Source organism: Oncorhynchus mykiss, chromosome 13 (genome assembly GCF_057628025.1).
Source record: "Oncorhynchus mykiss isolate SJ-2025 chromosome 13, ASM5762802v1, whole genome shotgun sequence".
NCBI classification, from domain to species: Eukaryota; Metazoa; Chordata; class Actinopteri; order Salmoniformes; family Salmonidae; genus Oncorhynchus; species Oncorhynchus mykiss.
In genome coordinates, this window is record NC_143034.1 from 58,326,586 (window position 1) to 58,341,880 (window position 15,295).

The 15,295-nt window shown below is 41.4% G+C and overlaps 1 protein-coding gene and 1 long non-coding RNA gene across 2 annotated transcripts; one reads left to right on the top strand and one right to left on the bottom strand.

Moving 5' to 3' along the window:
• Positions 1-923: 923 nt before the first annotated feature.
• rusf1 (RUS family member 1) lies at positions 924-11,713 on the bottom strand. The gene is made up of 15 exons (XM_090196968.1): positions 11,574-11,713; positions 11,325-11,487; positions 7,516-7,593; positions 7,258-7,372; positions 7,130-7,175; positions 7,016-7,048; positions 6,823-6,928; positions 6,529-6,630; positions 6,339-6,409; positions 6,029-6,213; positions 5,864-5,921; positions 5,708-5,772; positions 5,409-5,555; positions 5,228-5,293; positions 924-1,383 (listed from the first exon to the last, which is right to left on the bottom strand). The coding sequence occupies exons 2-15, from the start codon at positions 11,457-11,459 to the stop codon at positions 1,298-1,300; spliced, it is 1,293 nt and encodes a 430-aa protein (XP_090053094.1). The 5' UTR covers positions 11,460-11,487; positions 11,574-11,713; the 3' UTR covers positions 924-1,297.
• Positions 11,714-12,916: 1,203 nt separating this feature from the next.
• LOC110486678 (uncharacterized) lies at positions 12,917-14,569 on the top strand. Its single transcript, XR_002468097.3, has 2 exons — positions 12,917-13,236; positions 14,488-14,569. It is a non-coding gene; the product is annotated as an uncharacterized LOC110486678 (long non-coding RNA).
• The last annotated feature ends 726 nt before the right edge of the window (positions 14,570-15,295 follow it).

Here is a 15,295-nt window from a genome sequence, read left to right on the forward strand (position 1 = left end):
GCGGCAAGGACACAGGCAAATCCTTGATGAGAACATACTTCAGAATGTACATGACCTTAACTTGGTCACGGCCCCAGTCTAACAGGACAGTGACCCCAAGCATACAGCCAAAGCAACGCCAGAATGGCTTCAGAACAAGAATATGAAAGTCCTTGAGTGGCCCAGCTGAAATCCAGCCTTGAATCACATTTACATTTGTGGAAATTCTTGATGATTGCTGTCCACCGCCGCTCCCCATCTAACTTAACAGAGCTTGAAAAAATCTGCAGGGAAGAATGGGAGAAAAATCCACAAATCCATACAGTATGTGCAATGCTGATACAGATACACCCAAGATGACTCAAAATTGTAATCACCGCCAAAGGTGCTTCTACTGGGGCCGTGACTCTTGAGTATGAACAATTATCTAAATCGGATATTTCTAAAAAAGAACCATTTTAAAATCACAGCATATCTTTTGGCTGTCTTTTTGAGTGGGTGAATATAGGTTGGAATATCATATCAACCAACTATTACCCAATTATCCACGTGGAAATTACATGGTCTGGCCAGTGGGAAGGGATCACTTGTCACTGACTTTTATTTTGACATGAGGCAAGCAGAGAAGTGGGACCCACGTTTGGAAAGTCTGATTTAATATAATTTCTTTTGAACCTTTATTTGACTAGGCAAGTCAGTTAAGAACAAATTTTTATTTACAATGATGGCCTACCCCGGGCAAACCCGGATAACACTGGGAAAATTGTGCGCCACCCTATGGGGCTCCCAATCATGGCCGGATTCGAACCAGGAACTGTAGTGACACTTCTTCCACTGAGATGCAGTGCCTTATACCGCTGAGCCACTTGGGAGCCAGTAGATACAGTACAATCCTTTTAATATTTTGTCTCAAAAGGACCAATCCCCCAGACAAATGGGCAGACAAAGTTCAAATGTAATTTTATTCAATATTCTGGTTTCCAAAGGTCATGAGAGAACCGTTTCCAAAGATTTATTGTATTGCATTATGTCAGACTGTGACTAGCTTGCTGGCTATCACTGGATGATGTATCAGGCTAGTCAGAGGCTTACTTTCAGGGGCTGGTAATATCACTCTGGACATAACATGGTTAAAGTTATGGTCAAGTTTATTCTGAAGTTGTTTGTATAAAATGTACCATAAAATGTACCATAAAAGGACAAAAACCTTTAAATGAATCTGAGCATATTAATCTTTGAGCATGTCACAATGAATGTTTGACAGAGAGCTCAGCCTATTGCCTTGCAGTTGTTGCTCTCCAGAGACCCTGCCACTCCTTTAACTGCTCTTCTTCTTCCACTCCACCCTCCATTCATTCCAGTCCAGTAGGGTTCGACTGGTCTGCCATCCAGCTACCTCCAGAGCTAGAAGAGATGAAGCACAAACAATGGTGACTGACCAGTGTTACAACATCCAGGGGCGTCAGTTGGGTATGCGCTCAAGACCAAAAATGTAAATTAGACTCAAATCATTCCAATCCCGATTTAAAATGCAACAGCTGTTTAGCATATTGAGAGCTGGCTTTAGGACCATGTGGAGCATCGCTCGGAGAGAGTAGAGAAATCGAGACACCCCACTCCCATTTTTTTTCTGATTGGGGCAGGGCCACTCTTGTCTACTTATTGCCCCTGACGGGGCAGGAGCGGACAATAAGTAGACCAGAGACAGCTGTTCCTTCTCTTGCGTGAGCATGCCAGATGTTATGGAGGAACCGCGAGCTCACATGGGTAAAGCCTGCTCATGCGAGAGAGAAAACGACAACTTATACAGACAGGAACCGTGACCATTTTTTCTTCAATGGTTAACGGCCTGAGTAAACTCTTATTTATCACTTTTAGAAAGCAGGGACAGTGCCAGTTTGCTTTGACGGACAGCAATTTAGGCAGTGTGCTGAATGCTTTGAATTTGATGTCTTATTTGATAGCCAGGAGATCATTGGGCCCTACTTTTTGGTGGCTGTTCAAAAACAAAAGCATTTATTGCCATTCAAATATGGGTTATGAAAGCTGTAGAGCTAATTTATATTTTCATTCATTCACCCAGTAGGCTAGAGCAAGTTTGGTTTCCTGGTTTTGGCCTTAAAAACAAACAATTGTAGGCTATAACAAATGTGCATTGTCATGCAGTGACAGAATGATTATTGAGATAATGTAAATCATTCATGATTACTTAGTTGGGCTAACTTTTTTCAACTTCTTGCTGTAGGTCAACTTCATGATCATCATCATCCTCTGCCTGTATCCTTAATCCCTACCTGTAGCCTACCTGCCTCTGGTATAATGCATTTCCACCACTCACTATCAGTCTTGCTTGTCCATCTTCCTGATTTAAAATGATATATTCTAACAATCTTGCTTGCAAAAGTTATTTAGCTATAGTGTGGATGTAGCACTTTTTAAATATGAGCACCCTGATAGTGATGTGTTGCATACACAGAGGTTGCACTATCAGATGGAGACAAGCTGGACCGGGGAACAAATGGAGCGAGCCGCCCCTTCGTTGGTTACTGAACTCAGCAAAAAAAGAAACATCTCACTTTCAACTGCGTTTATTTTCAGCAAACTTCATGTAGCAAATATGTAAATATTTGTATGAACATAAGATTCAACAACTGAGACATAAACTGAACAAGTTCTACAGACATGTGACTAACAGAAATTGAATAATGTGTCCCTGAACAAGGGGGGGGGGGGGGGGGGGGGATCAAAATCAAAAGTAACGGTCGGTATCTGGTGTGGCCACCAGCTGCATTAAGTACTGCAGTGCATCTCCTCATGGACTGCACCAGATTTGCCAGTTCTTGCTGTGAGATGTTACCCCACTCTTCCATCAAGTTCCTGGACATTTCCGGGGGGAATGGCCCTAGCCCTCAGCCTCTGATCCAACAGGTTCAAGAAGTGCTCAATGGGATTGAGATCCAGGCTCTTCGCTGGCCATGGCAGAACACTGACATTCCTGTCTTGCCGGAAATCAGCCATACTGCTTGTTCTGTGCGTGGTGGCATTGTCATGCTGAAGGGTCTTGTCAGGATGAGCCTGCAGGAAGGGTACCACATGAGGGAGGAGGATGTCTTCTCTGTAACGCACAGTGTTGAGATTGCCTGCAATGACAACAACCTCAGTCCGATGATGCTGTGACACACCGCCCCAGACCATGACGGACCCTCCACCTCAAAATCGATCCCGCTCCAGAGTACAGGCATTGGTGTAACGCTCATTCCTTCGACGATAAACGCAAATCCGACCATCACCCCTGGTGAGGCAAAACCGTGACTCGTCAGTGAAGAGCACTTTTAGCCAGTCCTGTCTGGTCCAGCGACGGTGTGTTTGTGCCCATAGGTGACGTTGTTGCCGGTGATGTCTGGTGAGGACCCGCCTAACAACAGGCCTACAAGCCCTCAGTCCAGCCTCTCTCAGCCTATTGCGGACAGTCTGAGCCCTGATGGAGGGATTGTGCGTTCCTGGTGTAACTCGGGCAGTTGTTGTTGCCATCCTGTACCTGTCCCGCAGGTGTGATGTTCGGATGTACCGGTCCTGTGCAGGTGTTGTTACACGTGGTCTGCCACTGCGAGGACCATCAGCTGTCCGTCCTGTCTCCCTGTAGCGCTGTCTTAGGCGTCTCACAGTACGGACATTGCAATTTATTGCCCTGGCCACATTTACAGTCCTCATGTCTCCTTGCTGCATGCCTAAGGCACGTTCACGCAGATGAGCAGGGACCCTGGGCATCTTTCTTTGGTGTTTTTCAGAGTCAGTAGAAATGCCTCTTTAGTGTCCTAAGTTTTCATAACTGTGACCTTAATTGCCTATCGTCTGTAAGCTGTTATTGTCTTAATGACTGTTCCGCAGGAGCATGTTCATTAATTGTTTATGGCTCATTGAACATGGGAAACGGTGTTTAAACCCTTTACAATGAAGATCTATGAAGTTATTTGGATTTTTACGAATTATCTTTAAAAGACAGGGTCCTGAAAAAGGGACGTTTACATCAATATTTTCAGTGCCACATCATTGGTTAATAGAATGTTTAAATACTCTGAGGCACCTTGTTGATAAAATGCCTCAATATTTGTTGAATGTTTTCCTTCCCTGGTGAATATTACAGAAATTAGAAAGTGAGCTTGGTACGCACACATTATGCAGCGCAATAACTGGAAATATATAGGTTTCCTCTAGTGGCCAAAAGGCCATTTTAGCATGGGCAGCGCCATGAGGGCTTCCACCGTTTTAATGTTGTCAACTGGATGGGACTTCCAACTTCATTGGCTGAGCCCCCCTGGTGACCGTGTTCGAGTCATGTCCTTCCAGGTCATCAGGAGGGATCAGCCAATAGTGAAGAAGAAAATTGACTACATCAAAATGGAGATTGCCTCAATGACGCTGCTCATATTCGGTATGATGGCACATTTAAAATATGAAACTTCTATCTATCTCTATGGTTTGATAAGGTGACATGTAAAGGGGCCTTAACTCCCTTTTTAAAAAGGCATGTGTAGATTTTCCATTTGTATTTTGTGATTTTGGACATTCTTTGGTCGAGTCATGCGTCCTTGTCAGTTGTAGGCCTAGGTAAGTCATTTTGTGTAGGCCTCTGCTTTTTATTTCAATGCATGTTTATGATTTATCTGGCAGAGTTTACATTCGCGGCCAGTTGTTTTATTCACCAGATACTCACATGTATTTAACCTTTATTTAACTAGGCAAGTCTTAAGAACAAATTCTTATTTACAATGACGGCCTACCAAAAGTCAAAAGCCTTCCTGCGGGGACGGGGCCTGGGATAAAAAATAAGAAGAAGAAGAAAATAAAAGAACATTGATATCGGCATTTGAAAATCGTCCTTGTTGTGACTTGATAGCCTGTATTATGCATCCATTTCATGTTCACTGTATGTGCTGTTCCACAAGTAAATGAGTCAATTTATGAAGTTGAGTAGTGGTTGACATTTTACACACCATTCCACAGACCTTTAAACCCAATATTGAGGTGATAATTAATGGCTGGGATCATTTTTATTGGTTTTTGCTGTTCTCCAAATAGCATTTTAAACTGTGTAGAAATGCAGTAAATGAGCTTCAACTTCCAAACAATTCCTTGGGAGAGGGGCATACCCTAGGTTTAGCTGAACGGACGCCACTGACTACATCCCAACATACACGGTGGGAGTAAACAGCTACTGACTGAGCACACCTTGTTACACTGAGCTTACCTTTGAGGAATGGCTGAAAAATTTGGTCCATAAGTTTATGACTCTCATGCACCAGCTCCCAATGATCTTGAGGGAAAGGAAAATGATAACATAGAGGAAAAAGGGATAACAGAGTTATAACACAGCATTGACAAATAGATTGGTTTAACCTGTCATGTAAAGATGATCATTAAAGGCTCACTGTTGCTGTGTGACATTGAGAGTTGTTTGAGAGCCCCCTCTAGTGGCGAGACAGGGTGTAACACAGTGCAGAGGCACACTGCTTGGCACACAGCCCTAATCTCATCACATACAGATGCATCTGGTCCCAAACAAACACACACAGAGCCTAAGGGAGAGAAATAGCACATTCAAGAACACTCAGATGACATACACCATCTATTAAAATGACATGATGTAATGTACACCCATCTAGAAACAACCCACATCACAACTGAGTACAGCAGTTGGTGGGGGATTACTGAAAGATGTTATACACACCACGTTTGACTCCGATAAGGAAGGGCTTGTGGTTGTTTTTCATGGCCAAATTAAGGTCCTCTGACCTACAAAATGAAAGAAATTATATCATTGATCATGAACATCCAAATCTGAGCACACTTCACTTTCATACCAAACAGGCAGACAACAACTTACGTATAAATAAATTCCCCTAGCCTCACTCCCAGTTTGATTGGCACTGTCCTCCTGAACTCTAAAAAAATAAACAGCAGAAAAGTATGTTAAAGCCATTGATAGTTGATAGCCATAATGATCAACAAGCCATTTCATTGTTTATTATTCACTGAATGTCAGCCATACCCAAGAATACAGGCTCTTTAAGATTGGCCTCTAGTGGACCGAGGACCCGTCCATCTCTCAGGTATTGGTGGAGCACAATAGCAAGCCGAGCTTCGTTGAGTGTCTCCATGACAACTGAACGCACTGCTTTGTAATTTGCACAAAGGTGGAGGATGGTGAAAAGGAAGAAGAGGACGAACGTCAGCCTGAGGAGATGAGAAAGGATGGAAAACAGATCAATCTCCATCGAATAACCAATAGGTTAGCTATATAGAGCTGTCATGTCCTATCTCATACAGTGGCAGTGTAAGCAGTGCAATAGAGGACTCACAGTGGATTGTCAGTGACAAGAGGAATAAGGATCAGACTGACCAGCAGTCCAGCCAGATTCACTAAAGTCTCCTGTAAAGAACACATGAATTACAATAAGATCCTCATCTTAAAGCAGCAGTACAAGACAGGATAGTAAAAGCCATGGGTTAGTTACAGTATCATCAAGTAGAGAAATATGTATGGAGCACCTGGCTGCCATCTTTGGCAGAGATGTCCGCCATGTTGTCTCTGCGGGCTTGGTGAAGAGTCAAAGCAGCTCTGGTGGCCCCACCTGCAACCCCGACAATGGACTGACAAACACAGAGAGAGATCGAACAGTGTACATTTAGCAGACGCTCTTATTCAGAGTGAATTACAATCAGTGCATTCAACCAAAGTAGGTAAAACAACCACATATTAGGAACATTGCAAGTAAAACCTTCAAAATAGCTGGTTGCTATCTGCAAAATCAATGCTAGTGAGAATATGGTATTCAGATTTACCTTGAATATTCCAGCAGAGCACACAATTAGAGTGAAGCATGTTGGGAAGTTAGGAGCCAGTATTTCCATGAACATGGCGATATCATTGAGAACATCAGCAACAAGCCTAAGGAAAACAGCACAAGTATTGACATACCCAATAATTCCATAACACACAATGAACACTCACTTTGGTGATGCTTGACATCCCTACCTCCATTTTTTGGCCTCAGAGTCCAGTTTATTCCTAAAACACAGAGAAAGACAACATTTGAAAAACAATATTGAAAATTACTAATAGTAGATTACAAAACAAATCAAAACTCACCCTTTAAGCCAGGCAAATAGGATTCTTCCCAGCATGCCTGTGCCATCTAAAATGTAGATAGCTTTTTTTTTATAAAACCCCTTAACAGGAAAGAAGACAATAGTCTTATCACAGTCATTAACACTAACCTCGTAATAACCAGGTAATTGTTGCAGCAGCAACTGTTGCCTCTTGGTTTCCAACACCAACACCCCTTAAAGAGGCCTGGGTGGCAAGAGTACCTGAAAGAGAACTGGAGAAGGCCTGTGTGTGTGTGTCAGAGAGAGGGAGAGGGGGGGGGGAGAGTGCAACAGAGTGTTAAAATGTATATAATAAATTTGACATTTCAAAATAATGGCACACATATCCACAAAACAACATCCTCTGTCTTTCTCACACAGACCTACCTGAAGAGTATCCCAAAATTGATACTGCAGGTAATCGCCACTGACACTCTCTGGATACCCTTGAGGCAAGAAGACACTCTAACAAGAGTAGATGAGATATGAGAGAGAGAGAGAGGACGATATGAGAGAGAGAGAGATATGGGGGGAGGGGGGGGGGGGGTTTAGGGACGGATTTAAATTTACAGTATGGGTACCTGGAGGAAAATGGGGGAGGGTCATGCTTTTTACATTTCAGTCAAGGGGAGGGTTTAGTATTTTTTAAATCTACTCCAGGGGAGGGTTCAGTATTTTTTTAAATCTACTTCAGGGGAGGGTCATGTAATTTGTAATTGATGACATTTCTATATTTCTCAGTGTTTTAGAATGAGTTGCTTACTAGGCTATATATCGATGTGTGCCCGATGCCTCCCCTCATCTCTGATTCTCCACCGGGCATGCAATATCAAGTGTGCTTATAGGCTATTTAGTGTGGTCTCAATCAAATGATCCATAGCCTATATGTGCATGCTAGGAGAAGCACAGAGCAAAGTTATATTTCTAAGATAGCTGTTGGGATGGGGTAAATAAAACTAGGAAGCATTACACACTGCAATGGATATTCCAACCCTGAGCCCCAGCCTGCTCTGTTCTTGCTGACCAATGCCTAACCAATGGCTGTGCTGTGTAGGCCTACGGTGGCTGTTCAGGAGAGTCAAAGGCTTCTTCTGAATTTTTGGGGGATTGCGCGCCGACTAGCCCATGTTCTGTTTAGGTTAAGAAGGAGAGGGTGAATATGAGCAGGAGCTATAGGAGGACAGACTCATTGTAGTGGCTGGAATGGAATAAATGGAACGTATAAAACACATGGAAACCACGTTCCACTCCATTCTATTAATTCCATGCCAGCTATTACAATGAGCTAGTCCTACTATAGCTCCTCCCACCAGCCTCCACTGGTGTGAACAAGCTTCACAACTCAGCCTGGAAAACACCCTCCATTCACCTGTTATGGTGACAATAACACCCTCCATTCACCTTTTATGGTGACCCTTTATTTGCTGCTTAATTTGGAACTATTGGCATTAGGCCACGTCATGCAAATATTTAGTTTATCAATAGATTATTGGGTTTATATGCCCTGCCTTGGTATAGGCTCTGGGATTAAATAGGCAATGATGTCGTGTTCCTATCGCACAGCAATACCATAGCCTACACATACTGTGAAATATTTTACCTAAACTACTGCCCGATTTAATGTGTTAGCAGTCATTTATGCTGTATCTGGAAAATAACTGTCAGTTTCTGAACGAGAAAACAATGGCACATTTTCGTGGACCTGTCAGCAGAACATTTTAATTCGTTTTACATGGACTTTTCCCCCAACCTAAATATGATAGAGAAACCGTGAATTCTGAAACATAGTAGGGCAGTCTACAAAAAAATGCAATTACAGTACTTACAGTAGGTACAGTTCTATTTATTCTGTGTTTTTGTTTTACTTCACTTTTTAATGTATGTTTTATTGTACTACTGATATTTATTACTGCTAGAAAAGCATTTCACAGTAGGCTACTTATGCACATGAGAATACAAATTGAAACGCCATACATAGGTCTACTTCAATGTAAAAGATCAGCTATTAAATTCAACTGCATACCGGTATTATAAACCGCGCTGCCTATGATTTTGCAAAACTTGAAATACATATAGCCTATCTATATACAAGGCCACAAGGTCCAATTAAATGAGAGATGTGGATGGTAATTTGTTGTATGGCTCCTTTGAGAATTTGAACCCAGCACATCCAGAAAAAGTAAGGAATATATTCTCCAAATATATTCCCTAAAAAAGGGAAAAAGATTCCTATATCTAATTATAAGATTTCTATGTCTAATTATTTTCGATTTTAAATTTAAACACATCTATTTTCATTCTTCTAACTAATGGTAAATGGTTGCATTCTTGTTCATATGTTTTCCTGTTTTTCGTTTTTTATGAAGCTTTTCATCATATCCTCCATTTGCACAAAATACTTCCTCTCAGTGGCGACCCGTCGTTCAGGGCAGAGCCCCACCGGTTTTGCGCAACAACAAAAAAACAAGTCGACAATCCTTGTCATATGAAGATAAATTATAGATAAAATGTATAGGTGCTCATCGGCCATTGGACATAAAGATTACACAACAAGTTGGAAATCGCAAATTCACCAATGAGTTGTTTGAAAGGAATCAGTGGCTAACTGCAAGCACTGCAAAGCAACCACTAACATTAGTCTGCTATTCAATGGAGTGGCTGTGTGTTTTTTTCCGAGTTCCCACCATAAATCCAGAGAATGGCAGACAAGGTGATTCCAAAAATGTATTGTATGTTGCTGCATAAATGATGTAACATGCCAGGGAGATATGTATACTGTAGCTAAGAAAGTAATACTAAGTGTATGTTGTGTAGTAAGCTGTTAGTAGCCCATGTCATTCATGGCCGGTGTGTGCTTGTTTGCACAGCTTTGACAGTGCTACTGATAGTAGTTGTGGCGCCTGGGTTGCACGTGCAACTTCAGCACACACAACATTCTACAATAGAATGCTGTTATTTGACATGTCAAATTAAAAGCTTATTTCATGCATCGAAAAGTGTTATGACGTGTATCTTTTTTGACACGCAAAGACCCAAACGGCGTTCAATGTGCCTCATCCTAATAATTTGGTCTTTTTTCACCTCTTTATTTTGCCTACCGTTCTAACTTGGTGGTGCACATGTAGCCTATAACCTGTTTTGGAGAGATGTAATCATTGAATATTGCAAGAGCTTTCATTGTCTGGTTTATACGTCCCCTTTATTTACCCTACAGTTCTGACTTTTTGTACAGGGAGAACATTGTAAGAACGGCCCATGTTCTGAATTCTGTCGTTGTACATTTCAGAAGTGCTGAACAAATAGTTATATTGTCTACGTCCATCCTACCTCGTTCATTAATGTCTTAATCGAAATTACAGATTGCCTCTTATCCGCTTGTCGTCCCCTTATGCCATAGTTTGTATATCTCAATTGTCAGTAGAAACCACATTTGTTTAAGCAAGTCAGCCATATCAGCTATGTTTTTTTAAAAGGCAGTTAATGAGGCTGAATGGACTGTTTTGCTGCCAGACAAGGCTCCGCTGATAGCCAGGTGTAACAGTGGTAAGGTGTTGGGACTCTGCGGTTGGGACAGCTTTATGTAGGCCCTAACAGTTTGTGGACACCGTTTGTTACTGTTATAGTGCAATTAATGTATTGTTTAGTGTTGTGTTGTGTAGTGGCTTTGCTGGCATGCATCCCACATTTTTGTTTTTGCCCCACCAATAGATTTACATGCTAAAATCGCCACTGCTTAATTGCAATACAATATATGTGTGTACACATGGTCTAAAGTTTGCGGAGAGGTGAGCACATTCTCACAGTCAAGCTAAACTTTTATTAAATGCCAACTTTTGTGTGAAAAGTATTATGAAACTTTATTCATAAAATGTATGAATAAATTATGAAAGGTTTATAAATTAGGCCCCTGGTCTGTTCCAAGAAGTGAGGGTAAATGGTAGGCATGTTCCCTGTTATCCAATTTATGTTTAATTATTTGGGGTATAGATGAGGGTCACTTGTTTTTTTTTCAAGCGTTCAGGGAGGGTTTAGGTAAAATATATTTTGCTGAAGAGGGCCAACCATTTTCACTTCAGAGATGTCCGATTTTCTCCATGTAACCCTTATTATAAATAACGTTCACTCCCTTAGCAGTTGTGAGACTATATTCAGTGAGCCTTTATCAAAATTCATTATAATGTAAAAAAAATTCTCACTTTGAACACGCCAATGATGGTTTTTCCAGTCGTCCCACCGTTGCCCCCTTCTCTTTCTCTCTCCATTACTCCATCCTTCAACTGATATTTCCATGACTCGAGGGAGCCATATCTCTCCGTTGCCACCACTGGCATTTTCTCTTTCTCAATTTAATGAAACACCACCCGCACGGTTAGACAGATGTTTGTAAATAATATATTTAGTTATGCATTTTATGCAATAGTACTTTCTGCTGCCTGTTATTACTTACCAAAGCTTTACTTCCGTGTTTTCAGAAGCCACGTCAGCTGTACAAATTCTGTATTTTCTATTGGCTAAGGACTGAAACTGTCCCTGCAGTTTAGACCAATCCCGCGATTGCTTTGGGACAGCTTGATCCAGAAGTCACAGATAATTTTCCACAGGCTTCGAATTTTTCTTGTTTTGTATTATATTTGTGTGTGTTTCTGTGTGTGTCAAACAAAATCAATAAAATTGTATTTGTCACATGTTTCGTAAAAAACAGGTGTAGACTAACAGTGAAATGCTTACTTACGGGTAATTTCCCAACAATGCAGAGTTAAAGATACAAAAAATGGAAAAGTAACATTTTAAAAAGAATAACAATAATGAATAACAATAACTTGACTAAATACAAGAAGTACCAGTACTGAGTCAATGTGCAGGGGCACAAGGTAACTGAGGTAGCTACGGTATGTACATATAGGTAGGTGTAAAGTGACCAGGCAACATGATAGATAATAGACAGTAGCAGCAGTGTGTGTGTGTGGGTGTGAGTGAAAGTGTGAGTGGGAGTGGGAGTGTGTGGCGTCAGAATGCATGTGTGCGAGTGTTATGTGTGTCTGTGGACGAGTGTGTGTGTGCTTGAGTGACATCACTGTTGAGGAATGCAGTCTGGTAGTCCCCAAGTACTGAAATAAATATTCCTTACCTCTGGGTCAGAGAACAGAGTAGTTTGGCGGAAGTCTTGAAACAGGGTGTGCACGTTAACTTAGACTAGAGTAGCAAAACAGTTGACGTATAACAGAGACCTTGAGAGAGTGGGCATGTCTCAACACATAGTTATCCAATTACCTAAATCATTCTCACTTACGATGGACCAAAAATATTGGGAATTGTATGTGTGTGTATGAAACAAAGCGTGCATGAAAGGTGTGAGTTTAAAAGAGGGATACAGGGGGAGACAGACATGAATACAGTGTCATAAAGATGTTATTAACATGTACAGAGGGGGATAAGGAAGGACAGAGTACATGAAACCAAGCTCTTTGTTTTCTCTCAAGGCAAGGCATGTTTTGACTCACCCATGCAGGTTTTCAGGAATGTTGCACAGAGCGAGCAAGAGAGAGAGAGAAGAGGAGCTAAGAGGCACTGTATTCCATAACATCATGATTGATAGAATAATAGAATGTGGAGAACCAACAAGTATGGTTGAAGTGGAGGTAGAGTGTAGTTAGATATAGATAAAGGTAGGGCCTGAGCGTGTGGGAGGGAGTGGGACGTCAGAGGAGGTTAAAGTGTGAACAGTAAAGGGGCGTGGAGGTTTCACACAAGAAAGAGTTATAATCCACTCCCAGCCTTCTCCTTTTTCAGACACCACTAACTTTCATGGTGACCACAACCAAAACTGAGACTGCAAAAGAAAGAAAGATTGCTCAAGAAAATATTATAAACAAGAAATATCTGGATAACATTTGGATATGTTAAATCAAGTCTTCACGAACCTGAAGCCACAACCAACCAGCAGCTGTGATCATTAACTAAATCCAGGAAGGAAAATAAATCAAAGAAAATATCAGCTTTCTTCTTCACAGCTCTGTCAGCCGTCATAAGTGAGGATTTCAGTTTGACTGGAGAGTAGACAGAGGCATACAGAGCTGTACTTTCCCAATCAAGATCAAGCCTGGACTAGTAAGCCTTATTTTTATGGTGTGTCATATACTATTGTTTCATTTCAGATACTGTGTGCTTTGTTAATCCACAAAAATGCTGTTATGTTGTTCCGTATGTGATTCCCTTTGAGAATGAGTGTATGAGACCATATGGGAAAAGAGCTTAGCATCGCTCATTCATTGCTTTGAGTAATCAGGACTTTACAGACACTCCAAGTTATTTCCCTAAAATACTTCTCCTTTATGATCAGTTGATGAGAAGGGCTCTGAAAAGCCCCCAATAATGTTCTGTTGTCAAAGGCTGAAGGGAGACGATTACAATGTAACTATTCTTCATTCATTGATATGATCTTTGCCGTAAGAATACATATCAAGTTACTGGAATTCACCAGGTCAAGACTGAAACTGGGACAGGAAAAGGTTTCTCATGTTAACATTACACAGCAGTAAGATAATGTTGATGGTATCTAATGACATCTAACACACTTAAATGTGATATACACTGAGTATAAAAAACATTAAGAACAGCTGCTCTCTCCATGACATAGACTGAACAGGTGAATCCAGGTGATCCTTTATTGATGTCACTTCAATCAGTGTAGATGAATGAAGGGGAGGACATGGTAAAAAAAAAAGACAATTGAGACATAGATTGGGTATGTGTGCTATTCAGAGGGTGAATAGGCAAGACAAAATATTGAAGTGCCTTTGAACGGGGTATGGTAGTAGGTTTGTGTCAAGAACTGCTACGCTGCTGGGTTTTTCACACTCAACAGTTTCCCGTGTGTATCAAGAATGGTCCACCGTCCAAAAGACATCCAGCCAACTTGTTGGGGTGCAACTCAATATAGAAGGTGTTTGTAATGTTTGGTATACTCAGTGGACATACAATCATAACATTTCCCTCTTGCTGTTTTCTTTCTCCATGGCTAATGATTTAACTCTGGCATATATTCACTTGCACACTGCACAGTGTAATCATTCCAGTTCTTCAGGCTCCTGTTTGATAGATAGCAATGCATACCTCACAGTGTTTTGTCTGTAGGAAGTACCCTGGCAGAGAATCAGCATCTCAAACCATTTTTGTTGGCATGTCAGTGAAAGACTATTACGAACAAACTAATTTAGTTTCAGTAAACTAATATCCTATATCCTTTATGACAATGTCACAACTGCAAATAATACAGTACTATCAGACTTGAATAATTGTATTCCCTTGTTCTGCATTTGATCTATCCTCTGAACTCTGCTGCATCTATTTTCTCCTCAGAAATGTCTTCCCAATCAGCAACAATGGAGGACATTCCACTGACTGCTGTCCCAGGTACAGGTGAAACGACAGATGCCCAAAATGACACCACCTGCCTTCAAGTGATCACCTGCTGTGGTCGTGACCATACTGTTCCCTCCTGTGCCAAGGACAGGGACTATAGGAGACTGGCCATTAGCAGCATCATCTGTGGACTCTCCTGCATTGGCATTTTAGCTTTGGTCAACTCAGTCAAGGTAATTTCAAGCTTGTTTTTTTAAACCTGTTTTTGTAAACATTCTGTAATGTAATAAAAGGTGTTGCCCCTTTAGGAACCATCTTTGTTCTCAAAATGTGCACATCTACATTTACAAGTCTATATCTTAGATATGAGTCATATCAAAATATAATGTACTCTTCTATCCCTATGACAGGCTCGAGAGGCAAGGAAGACGACTCCAGAGAAGGCTAAACAATACTCCCAACGGGCAAAAACGTTTGGGATCATTTCTATTGTGGTGTGGGTGGTGATTCTGGTACTCAGCCCACTACTATTGGGACTGGTGTCATACATACTCACTCTGATAGACTGACCAATTCCCAGGAACCACCAAGGTCGGATGTACTGTACCATAAGAATGGCTACAGGACAACGGTCCAACTTCTTTAGTATTGATCTTGGACTGCTGTGACACTGTGAGGTGGGAACAGATGGAAAAGCACCTCCGGTGACTCAGGGAGACCCCACTGTATACAGCCTCCCTGAGTATCATTCTGATAAGGCTGTCTTGCTGATAAGGATTTACAAAGGCACCTTTAACTTTATTTT

Excerpts from the sequence above, each read along its gene's own strand:
- rusf1 (XM_090196968.1), bottom strand. The coding sequence starts at position 11,459 with ATGCCAGTGGTGGCAACGGAGAGATATGGCTCCCTCGAGTCATGGAAA. Across the intron at positions 7,373-7,515 it reads AATTTTGGGATACTCTTCAG|GCCTTCTCCAGTTCTCTTTC; the intron begins GTAGGTCTGTGT and ends ACACACACACAG. Across the intron at positions 7,049-7,129 it reads CTATTTGCCTGGCTTAAAGG|GAATAAACTGGACTCTGAGG; the intron begins GTGAGTTTTGAT and ends TCTGTGTTTTAG.